This window comes from Galleria mellonella, unplaced genomic scaffold (genome assembly GCF_026898425.1).
Source record: "Galleria mellonella isolate WM207_F2 unplaced genomic scaffold, CSIRO_AGI_GalMel_v1 utg36, whole genome shotgun sequence".
NCBI lineage: Eukaryota > Metazoa > Arthropoda > Insecta > Lepidoptera > Pyralidae > Galleria > Galleria mellonella.
Window position 1 is genome coordinate 6,659,298 of NW_026442086.1, and position 12,427 is coordinate 6,671,724.

At 37.3% G+C, this 12,427-nt stretch overlaps 1 protein-coding gene across 2 annotated transcripts in view; it reads left to right on the top strand.

The window, feature by feature from the left end:
* LOC113520704 (formin-like protein) overlaps positions 1–12,427 on the top strand; it is a 116,078-nt gene that overhangs the window by 81,309 nt on the left and 22,342 nt on the right. For both annotated transcript variants that reach the window (XM_052897466.1, XM_052897467.1), the window contains exons 3-7: positions 6,661–6,740; positions 7,547–7,686; positions 8,298–8,536; positions 10,939–11,187; positions 11,903–12,046. In XM_052897466.1, coding sequence (XP_052753426.1) covers positions 6,661–6,740; positions 7,547–7,686; positions 8,298–8,536; positions 10,939–11,187; positions 11,903–12,046 — 852 coding nt within the window. The remainder of the gene's footprint in view (positions 1–6,660; positions 6,741–7,546; positions 7,687–8,297; positions 8,537–10,938; positions 11,188–11,902; positions 12,047–12,427) is intronic.

The following is a 12,427-nucleotide window of genomic DNA, read 5'->3' on the forward strand; positions in this document are numbered from 1 at the left end:
CATCATTAAAAAAAAACTACTGGCAAAACTAAATAGAAGCTCTCCTCCATAAAGAGGCTGTTCATCAGTGGACAGTTAATGGCTGAAATAATAATAATATTTAATAAAGTAAATAATGAACGGATATGAGTATTACGAAGAAGTTAGGGAGAAATGTCTGGGATTCCGATATGTTTACGAAAACATTTTGTTTACAATATAGTGGAAAAGAACACTGGCGAAATATAAGCTCCGGGAAAATAAACGATGTGAATGCGGGACAAATATAATTTAACATAGTGTTTTATAAGGGAAAAAAAACCACTTCAATTTTGGCAGAAGCAGTTATTTTGACTATTACTAAATTACTGAACCAATTTTGATAAAGTTTCTATGGGACCTATCTGTAAGAGTTCAGATAAAAAAGAATTTTCTGTGATGTCCGTGGTACTGGTAATTATATATCTATAGGCGACGGTTACAATTTCCCAATAGTGGACCATCAGTTTGTTTGTCATTCTAATCTCATCATAACCTTCAAGAAAAGAGCATATTCCTTTTTAAAAGGCCGCAGCACACCTGCAATGTCTTTGGTGTTGTGGGTGACCATGAGCGGCGGTAGTCACATACCATCAGGTGAGCCGCATGCTCGTTTGCCCCCCTGTGTTGTAAAAAAAAAATATCAGTCTCAATCTGTCCACTGCTGGATATCCATCTGGGCCTTTACCAACGCCTTTCAACATGTATGACCCTCCGCTTTTCGCACTGAACGCCAAACGTTATTGGTCCTTTTCATTAGGGAGTTTAATAAATAACTAAACTCTTCAATCGAAATATATTTTATGTTTCGGTTTGAAGGTTGGGATATGGCGTGAATTTACAGGGTACAGAGGAGTAATACCTGAGTCCTCAGGAATGGCAACGCAAGGGGGGTATCCTGGGCGAAACAGTATGTTCTGTTATATCTATAGTACTGCTCATGTCTATAGGCGACGGTTACCACATTCCATCAGGTGGGCCGTCAGCTTGTTCGCCATTCTAAGTTGTATAAAAAAAATTATCATAAAAAAATAGTTTTACTATTGTTATATTAGTTAATTATATTAACGAAGTCATAGTACGAATATTTTCATTATTTTGCGATAACATAGCATTGTGGCGTGACCTTCGTAACCCGGTATTGAGTGAGATAATTGTTACCATTACCACACGGAAACTCATAGGCAAAAAATCCGCCAATCGAAATCCAACTGACATGCCGGGAGTTCCGTTCGTAAAAAATAACGGGTATATTTTTATTTACCGCATAAATTTATCTTTACTCGAATATATATTATATATATAAGAAAGTGTGATGTCGTTATATAGATAGATAGATACTCTTTATTGTTTCCTCCAAAAGATTACAATAGTAAACTTATTATAAATATAAATAATTACAAGAAAAAATCACAATGAGAAAACAATGGACGACCTTATCGTTAAGAGCGATCTCTTCCAGGCAACTTTTGGATGGAGAGGATAAACAATTTGGTGGGAAGCACGATGAAAAATTTTGTTAGTTCTAAATATGGGAGATGTGATACATATAATAATGTAAATATTATCCCTATTATATAATTTTAACTTTGCAAGATTTTGAGTTTTTATAGCTTATGTTCATTTTTTTCAATGTCAATGTCTATAGACATCTGGTATCTTGTTTTCAATCAAGAAAAATCTGAGAAAACCTCGACAATGTTAAATAGACAAACTATTTCGCAAAGTGGTTTGTTTAGAGAGAGTACTAATAAATATTTGAGAAAAGGAAGCGAGAATTATAATATTTGACCTAGTAATATTAAATATAGCATTTTGTATTTTATGTGTATTCAAAAAGTAACCTTCATTTACGAGTATGATAAATGAATATTACGTTTACGAGTATGACATAAGCCCTGCCTTTAGTAGGCAGCCCAACGACTTGATTCATATTATATTATATATATGGTTCTAAATAAAATCCCAATAATCCCAAAATCCTTCTATCCTATAGGTAATAGGTCTTTAAAAAACATCGTTAATGATCACAGCTTAGAAAAATGATCTACAAAAACGTACTGCGTTATAGGATATTTTATATTTTAAATATTACTTTTATAAGTTTATCTATTTTACTTTACTTTTAATTTAGACGGAAAATACTACGTAAGCGCACCAGTCGCCTGATCGTCAAATTCACTGAGAAACCAAACAAACTTTCAAATACACAACTCAAACAAAATCGGATATTTATTTATTTATTCTTTATTGATATTGACTACGTATTGACAATGTTTGGTACAAAAGTCGGCCATAATGCTATATAGCTCTCTCTCTCTCTCTCTCTCCCAGTCAGCCTTTGGAAAAATAGAAATTAATTATGTGGTGAAAAATATTGAAAATTGTATATTTATTATTTATACAAATAACTTTATTTTGTTTGAAAAGTGGTAAAAAGGATGGGACATTATATTTAAGTACTGTTCACGCCCTTCACCAGAATCTGGCATACAAAATCCATTTATTTGTGAAATTCATTTAAATGGTCAAACAAAAACCGAATGTCACGCAAAATATTTTACAGTGGCAACATATTATTATGTTCGTTTCACAGGTCTTTGATATCGTTTACGGAATTCTGTTATCGAACCCCTTAACACCTTCAGTGAGGCGTAGCTCTATAAAATGTAGCCTTCACGCGTAATTAGTTTCAGTACCTTACGAATTTGACAAAAACTGTTCGTTGCTAGATTGTTTTAATGATGACAGAAGTTAATATACGCTACAAATCTCTACATAGTATAAAATAAACCTACTTCCTGCCGTTTGTACGCTTAGATCTTTTAAACTGCACGACTGATTTAAACGTGGGTTTCATCAATAGATAGAGTGATTCAAGAGGAAGGTTTATACGTATAATATTAGTATTGTGTTCTATTAACCCGTTGAAGTTTGACGATAATTGTTCAATATGTCGGAAGAAATTATATCGATTGAGAGGTGAATTTACTAGGTACAGAGAAATAACACCTGAGTCCTCAGGAATGGCAACGCGTGGGGGGTATCATAAGCGAAACAGTATACTCTGTTATGTCCATGGTACTGCTCATGTCTATAGGCGACGGTTACCACTTTACATCCGGTGGGCCGTCAGTTTGTTTGCCATTCTAAGTTGTATAAAAAAAAAATAAAAAAAAAGTTTTATTGAAAACGCTACCTAATCTATTTAAAATAATAAAACAATGTATAGTGGGATTGTTTGTCTTTTATAGGTCTACAAAAAAGCTCGCAATGGCATATGTCTATTTTTTAGGGATACTTTACTATGCCCATCTAATTCATACTTGACGCAACAAGCTGATGCGAAAAATGTAAGCGTTATATACTTTAAAATCTCGTGAAAAACCGAGGTGGGTCGCTAGTGTTTTTATATACGCGTCTTTATAAGTTATTTTCTCGCTTACAAAGATTAAATCTAAATTTAATCAAGTGCCTACAATCTCCAATATCAACAGCTTTTATCGATGAAGTCGCGTAGAATTAAATTAATGTACTGTATATTTTTGTCAATTCATGTAGCGTAAATAATTATTATAAACTAGTTTTTTTTTTTTACATGAAAAAAGAATAAAAACATATTTACTTCGGTAATAAATTTGATACATTTAAAAAATCCTTGTTGTGTGAACTTTTAATAAATGATGTCACCCGTAACAAAAGGTCATATACCTCCATACCCATGAAAATATAAATGATACTACCATAACAATAAAAGAATGATAAAATTGTAATGTGTGTTGGTATGCGTGCACATATTTTTTATGAATTTGTTCAGAATCGGTACAGTTTACTCACACATTGGTCCCGTATTAATTTTTGTGACGATTGAAACTTCTGTTTCGCTTTTCAATTCAGATCGGCAAAACTATTCAGCGGCGGAGGGAGGAGGAAGAATTATTAGCAATGGGGACTAGCGGCCCCATTACTAGTAATATCTTTAATACTTTCCCGTCATCTCTACGCTATCGTGATTAATTCCTGGTGAATTAATCACGATAGATTTTTATCAATTACCTCTAACTGGTGTCCTACTAGTGTATACCGGTATTACTGGCAGAATTACTATTCCATTTTCACCCATTAAAAAAAAGTATACTATTTAGCGTTCTAAATTCAAATATTTTCAATCTGTGCGTTTATCACCTCAATGGTGTTTTTTTTTTTTTACAGAGCAGTATGCACTTTTTTTTATTGTGTGGCACTCGCCAAACAAACTCAAGCGTCCCGTATAATTATCCAGGCCAAATCGGCGATCGGGTCGCAAGCGAAAGGTCAGGTCGAATGCATTGTGGGACAGTAATATCCCTGAGTCATACGTATCCAGTGATGTCGTGTTATGAACCAGACTTGGTCCAAGTGATATGCGCTAAGCTGTCGATAACGTTTTGACTTCAAATTGATGGAGGTTATCAATTCGTCTTTCTTCCTAGGGATTCGTACCTCAATAGATAAAACCGAATTCTTATATCAGATCATTTTGTTTTCCAACTGTCTATCCGTCAGTAAAGACCTTTTTTCTCGGCAACGAAAAATTTCAGTTTGATACCTGTAGAGGTACCAAGCTAAAATTTTGCATTAAATTAATATCGAATACTCAAGTCTGTAATTTCTTAAATTATGAAACAATTAACTTCTGATTAAACGCAACTAAAAGAGACGGTTGTTTTTTTAATGGATGATAATGGAATGGCATACTCGCCTGCGCTATCGGTATACACTGACGGAGCACCAGTGAGAGATGATAGACAAAAATGAAGCAGGTCAGTTAGCCTACTGTGACGAACCTAACAATAAATCAATCACGATGGTTTCCAGGGGGAACCACAAGGAGGTCAACCTGATAAGGTATATTGCTAGTAATGTGGCTTCTAGTCCCCATTACTGACAATCCCTTCTCCCCCCGAGACGGCCGTTTATAGTGTATATTTTGACATTTGCAAGGAAATCGAAACTTATAGGATATTTCTCATTGACCTAGTGCCATGAAATTTGACAAAAAGCGTTGTTGTACAGCACAAGTATAGGGAAACTCCGAAAACTGAATTTAAACAAACCGTAAATTTGTAGTTAAATCACAAAAAATCCTTTTTTTGCAAAACATGTTTTTTTATTTATTATAATTTGTACGGAAAACTCGGTGCACGAACCTGACTCGCACTTGTCCGGTTTTTTCTATTGAGTTTCAATAGAATATTGGAAAACGATTTCTTTCTCTCCACATCACTGATTGATAGGGTCAATGCCTTAACATAGTTAAACGAAGTTATTTTTAAGCGACTTCGAAAGGGAAAAAGTTCTCAATTAGTCTGTTTTTGTATGTTACAGAATACTGATAAGTCAATCAATAAAAAAATTACTACTCATATAGTCGTTGAATATTTACATTTTTTAAGGTCTTTTTATGGACGGTAGAATCGTAAAAAAGTATTCTTATTGTTATCTTCACGAATTTAAAACCGATTCTGATAATTATTTTTGTAATACATAGAGTTTACTTCCGCGTAGGTTCCATATTAGTTTTAACACAACTAAAGTTACTGATTTTCTAAAAGATATATAAATTCTACATTTAATTTCATTCATTTGATCGACAACCGTTTACGAGTCCCTTTATGATTGATTTGTACCATCCCGTAAACGTGATGGGTGTACTTCTAAAGGCGGATGAATGGAATGTTTACTTAATATATTAGATTGACCCACGGCCCTCGATATTTGTTTATACGTTTCGGATAGTATATAACGTGTACCAACTATAAAGGCCTACGTAAACGATCTACATCTACAGATGTGACTCATAAAATAAAAAAGCTCAAATGGCGATGGACTGGGCACATCATGAGGTCATCAAAAAATAAATGGACCCAAGATTTATTTGAGTGGTATCCGCGTGATGGAAAAAGAAACCGAGGTAGGCCAATAAGAAGATGGGAGGATGATTTTGCCCAAAGCCTGGAGACAAGCTGCAAGGAATTGTTACCAATGGAGAAATATAGAGAAGGCCTATGTTCTAGAACAACCTAAAAATAAGATGTTGCTGATGTCAACATTAATTATTTATACATATTTACAATTTAAAAAAGAATCTGTAATTCAGGAATAAAGGCTATTTTTATTTTATTTTAGTTATTTATTTATTTAAACGATCTACATTTGTACGATGGACTTTTGAATAGTTTTCTTCATATTAATCGTGTATTTACATAACACACAACATATGGCATGCAATGTTAGAGATCTTATATAATATCTTATCAGCAGTTGTATGCTGAAATTTTGTCTGCAGACAAAATGCCCCTCGTCTGCGCAGGGGCATTAAAAATTATTATTATGTATATACGGGTTTACTAAGGCCAAAATCCAGTGATAAAAATTTACTTTTGTTTATTTTTAACATTTAATTCTATATAAATTTTTAAATTATTGGAACATTCTTCATTCTTTTTTCCATAGTTAAATAAAAAATATTCTGTTGGACTGAAATTCTATCTTTCAAATACGTTTTACTTTTAAACTACTCGTCACTCGGATAAGTAACTTAAATAGTCGGAAATAAGTTTTAAGTACGCTCGAATTAATGGTAAATGATTTCTTTTGCAGAAAAGAAAAATGGTGGGCGACTCGACCTCGACCCAAGTCCTCAGGGACTTGGAGATATCATTACGAACCAATCATATAGAGTGAGTATAGATATATCTAAACTTAGTGCTATTGTGTTGACAATTGATTAAAGAAATAATTTTATAACGGTGGTTGATCGAAAATTTGATTCTAATTTCGGATGGATAAGACCAAGACGTGTTTTTTTTATTGGATGAAAATGGAATGATCACCCTGCCTGCGCTAACGGGATACGCTGGCAGGGTACCAGTGAAGGATGATCGATGAGGATAAAAACAGGCCAGTTAGCCCATCATGATGAATTCATCTGCAATTAATGATAGTTTCCAGGGGGAACAGCGAGGAGGTCGACCTAGTTGGGTATATTCCTAGCGATGTAATTCTCAGTCTCCATTACTAACAATCCCTTTCCCCCCGATCAAGACGTGTTACATAAAGTTTCTCTTTACAAATATACCAGAAGGCAGCAATAAATGACTTGGTTACACACTTTAAAGCACGCTACAATGGCACAACCCATTTATTAGCTACAAAGACCAGTTTGCCCAGAATGTAACGATTGAAGAAAAAGTTTAATTGCTAAGCTCCGAATAGAAAACTGCTACTAGAACCAGGAGTACTAAATTGCTAGCCATGAATGGTAAATTGCTAGACCACGAATGGTAAACTGTTAGGGCGCGAGTAGTAAACAGCTAGACGACGAATGGTAAAATGTTATGGTACGAGTGGTAATCTACTAGGCCACAAGTGATAAACTGTTAGGCCTCCAATAGTAAGCTACTAGATCACGAGTGGTAAACTATTAAGGGTCGAGTACTAAACTGCTAAACCACGAAGTATTTTTACATTTATTTATCAATTACAGATGGGTCCGCGAATTTCTTAACGAACAGAACCAAGGGCTGGACGTGCTGATCGACTACCTGAGCTTCAGGTTGAGCATGATGCGGCACGAGCAGAGGATCGCGCTGGCCAGGAGTCAGTCCAGTGATGGGATCAATCAAGGTTTGTTGCAAACATTTGAAAGTTGGAAAGATTACTATATGTAAACAAATAGTAATAAAGCTAGCTTGATAATAATCTGTTTTGACAATCTTTAGACCACGAATACCATTCGTGTGTTTCCGATTTTCCTGACGTGAAGATCTCGAAGCACTAAATCTCAGCTATAATCATCTTTCAATATTGCATACGTCCTGTGTTGAATGACGGGAATTTATAAACAAGCTTAATGACGAAAAATGGACAAACGTTTTTTGAAACTAAACGACTTGGCTTATTAACTTAAATAGACCTAAACAGATTTTACGTCTATTATTTTTAAATAATAAGGCTCAATCGAAGGTGGCAATCAAGCATATAGTTTGTCTAATGGTAAATGGTAAACAGTTACTGCAGCCTATTGACGCCTGCGACACTAGAGATGTCACAAGCGCGTTCTCGTCCTTGAAGCAACCTTAATACACCCTTTTTAAAAACCCTAGTACTGTAGTTTCTAGGGAAAACCTTGATAGAAGAGTTCATTCCACAGCTTAAGCGTTCTCGAGAAAAAAAAGTCTTCTGCGTACAAAGTCGCGTTTAGGTATGCGGTAATAATGAAGTGTGTGATCGTCCAGCGAACACGACGACGTCGGAGTGCAGCGCGGGGGCGGGTGCGGGTGCAGGCGCGGAGGGCGCGGCGTCGCTGCCGGCGGCGTGGCGGCGGCGCGCGCGCTCGTCGGACGCGGAGGCCGAGCCGGCCAGCCCCGCCGCCGCACGCCGCCGCTCGCGCCACGCCGCACGCCTCAACATGGGCGCCTCCACCGACGACATCCACGTCTGCATCATGTGCATGCGCGCCATCATGAACAACAAGGTACGCTCTCCCCTCTACGCTGAGGGAAAGGGATTGTTAGTAATTGGGACTAATGTCCCTATTGCTAGCAAGCCTTGTCAAGTCGATCTCCACGCAGTTCCCCCTAGAAACCATTGTGATTAATGCCTGTTTCATTCGTCACTATAGGTTAACTAACCTACTTCTATCCTTATCTATTGTTCCTTACTAGTGCCCCGCCAGTGTATACCGATAACACAGGCAGGGTTACCACTTCATTATCATCCATTAAATCAACTAGTAACTCGAGTACAGCTCCTAGAAGAATATAAGAGGTGATAAGAGCAACAAATCCCAAACAAAACACCAGTACAAAAGACGAATTAATTAGAATAAAAATTCTACTATCATTATTCACACAAAGTGATGCCCGTGACCATGTTTCGGATCCTTAAGGTCTTGGCAAATACTGACAACCATACTAGGAGAAATTTCACTACTCATAAATAAACTTCATGGGGCAGTTGGCTAAAGATTGTGTCTAGGGAGCTTTCTTAGTTTTTTTCCGTCACTTTCTGTTTGTGTAGTCTTCAAAAGCCTCGTACTTTATCTTGTCGATAAGACATTTCTACTTCGTGACTATTAAGACTTTTTTTTTATACAACTTAGAATGGCAAACAAGCTGACGGCCCACCTGATGAAAAGTGGTAACCGTCGTCTATAGACATAAGCAGTACCATGGACATAACAGAGTATACTATTTCGCCCATGATATCCCCCATGCGATGCCATTCCTGAGGACTCAGGTGTTATTCCTCTGTACCCTGTAAATTCACGCCATATCCCACCCTTCAAACTGAAACACAGCTATGCAAACACAACTGCTTTGCGGTTGAAACACGAATGGGACAGAGGTACCCAAGCAATCGACTTTTGTACAAAATCTCCCTCTGGTCGAGATGCGAACTGCATCTACATATTCGATTAAAGATGAACTACTGTAATTTACAACTCCGAATATAGCGTAGTCCGCTGTTTTCTTTCCCACTGACAAATATCTAAATTTCTCCATATAGTAATGAAATAAAGATACAAAGAGGGTGACTTTCTACAAAAGTCGATTGCTTGGGTACCTCTCTCCCATTCGTGTTTCAACCGTGAAGCAGCGTATATTTGGATTGTATGGCTGTGTTTCGGTTTGAAGGGTGGGATATAGCGTGAATTTACAGGGTACAGAGGAATAACACCTGAGTCCTCAGGAATGGCAACGCATGGGGGGTATCATGTGCGAAACAGTACGAGGTTTGTCCGGAAAGTACGTATAAAAGTTTTTTAAAAATTTTATTTTACAATTATTCAGGTAAATCAATTTTATCCCCTTCAAAGTACTCCCCCTGTGACATAATGCACTTGTGCCAACGCCGTTTCCACTGTGAGAAGGCTCCTTGAAAGTCCTCTGGTTGTAGGTTTCTCAGCTGCCCCGTCGTAGCTTTTTTTATCTCATTTATGTCCCCCAAATGCCGCCCCCGAAGTACCAATTTGGTTTTTGGGAACAAGAAGAAGTCACACGGGGCCAAATCCGGCGAATAGGGGGGTGTTCGGTCACCGTAATGGAATTTTTACTCAAAAACTCACGGACAACAAGAGAGGTGTGGGCAGGGGCATTGTCGTGGTGAAGAATCCAACGCCCCTCTCGCGCCAATTCTGGACGAACTCGTGCCACACGAGCTTTGAGGCGTCTGAGCACATCGACGTAGAATTTTCCATCAACTGTCTGGCCTGGAGGGACGAATTCTTGATGGACAATCCCCCGAACATCGAAAAAAACAATCAACATTGTCTTGACATTTGAGCGGGATTTTCTTGATTTTTTTGTTCGTGGTTCCCCGGATGTCTTCCACTCTTTGCTTTCACGGCCATTCTTGCCGAGTTTCGAGAGAAACTTGATTACGACGCGCTGCTCTTCAACGGAAGCGGGCTCCATGCCGACGGGGTTTCGTTAAGAGGTAACTTCACAGATGGCGTGACAAGCCAGTTCGCACCGCACGGCGGTCAGACCAGAACTGAAGCATTGTTAGGGACATAAGGAAGGGGTCCTGCGCTTACCTGGCCTCCCCACTCCTCTTTCTCGCATTCCAGAACACTTTTATACGAACTTTCCGGACAGACCTCGTATACTCTGCTATGTCCATAGTACTGCTCATGTCTATAGGCAACGGTTACCACTTTCCATCAGGTGAGCCGTCAGCTTGTTTGCCATTTTAAGTAGAATAAAAAAAAGTAAACTTTGATGGTAAGTGACTACCGCCTTAATCACCCACAACACCAATTACAGATGTGCTACCGTCCTGTGTGGTATTAAAATAGGCTTATGTCTTACTCTTGTTAGCAGAGACTTGTGCTCAATAGTGGCAAGTTAATAAACTATCTTTCTTAATTTTCAGTACGGCTTCAACATGGTGATTCAACATCGGGAAGCTATCAACAGTATAGCGCTCTCATTAGTACACCATTCATTGCGAACGAAGGCTCTGGTGCTAGAACTACTCGCAGCCATCTGCCTGGTGAAAGGTGGACATCAGATCATACTGTCGGCGTTTGACAACTTCAAAGAAGTGGTCGGGGAGCCGAGGCGATTTCACACCCTGATGGAATACTTTATGAACTATGACACGTTTCACATCGAATTCATGGTGAGTAATGTGAAGTACTTCTTTTCATGATACCATAGAATTACATAAAAGCTGATGGGCCTCCATTAATATCACCCATATGATGCCCATGGTGTCTTTTATGTGTTGCCATTCCTGAGGATTATGATCTTCATAAAGGAGTCTCAGAAATGGCAACGCAAAAGAGATCGTATGTATTTTCATCACTATTTGGGAAAATGGAGAATTCCTTTTAAATGTTTACGCAATTTCACTTCTGTGAACTCGTTGTCCTAAACCATGGGAATTTCTATGGATTTTTTAGAATGTAAGTCCAGTATTCCCTAAATACGAATGAGTTATACAAACTATAATACCACGATTTTATAATATTTGATAAATTTATTCATTTATTTATATTATTATTGTAACAATGTTAATGAAAAGTGGATGCACCGTTGTGAGCACGATGGGCATGCCCACAATCCTAATAGACTTGTGACGTCACATTTACTTAATTTATTATTTCTATTGTGGCTGATTAGATCTAATGCCTTTATACATTTAATACTTTTCTAACTTTTTAATAGAGAATAAATAATTTTATTCAGGGCATCGTATATTTTGCAAACTTCTCTTTTGTAAGAATGCACGATTCGCACTTGGTCAACTTTCGGGTGGCTGTGATCACATCGTTTTTGAAGGTTGGATCCTCGTTTTATGTTAATTCACATCACACTATAATTTCAATTTGTAGGTGGCGTGTATGCAGTTCGTCAACATCATAGTGCATTCAGTGGAGGACATGAACTTCAGGGTACATCTGCAGTACGAGTTCACAGCGCTGAAGCTCGACGACTATCTGGAGAGGCTGCGGTTGTGTGAGAGTGAGGACTTACAGGTACTTATTTTTTGGTTGGTTGAGTTTCTACACATTGTATAATGTAAGTCTCAGGGAAATAACAAAAGACCTAATAAAATATAACAAAATACCTCTGAGGGCCTATCATGAAATGTTTTCCGAAATTTCGGACCCGAACGAAACAAAAGTTTAATGTTAAAATTACATAATGTATTCTGGTTATAAATATTAAAATATTGTTCTTTTACACTATTATGATACTATTTATAACGAACGACGTTAAGCTTGATTTACTGGGCCGATTTCGGTACGAACAAAAACACGAAATTGAACCCGAAATTTCGGAATTTCATTTCATGGTAGACATCTTGCTAACATAAAAAAAAAAAAAAAACTTCCTACTTGCTTTATTCTTTACAG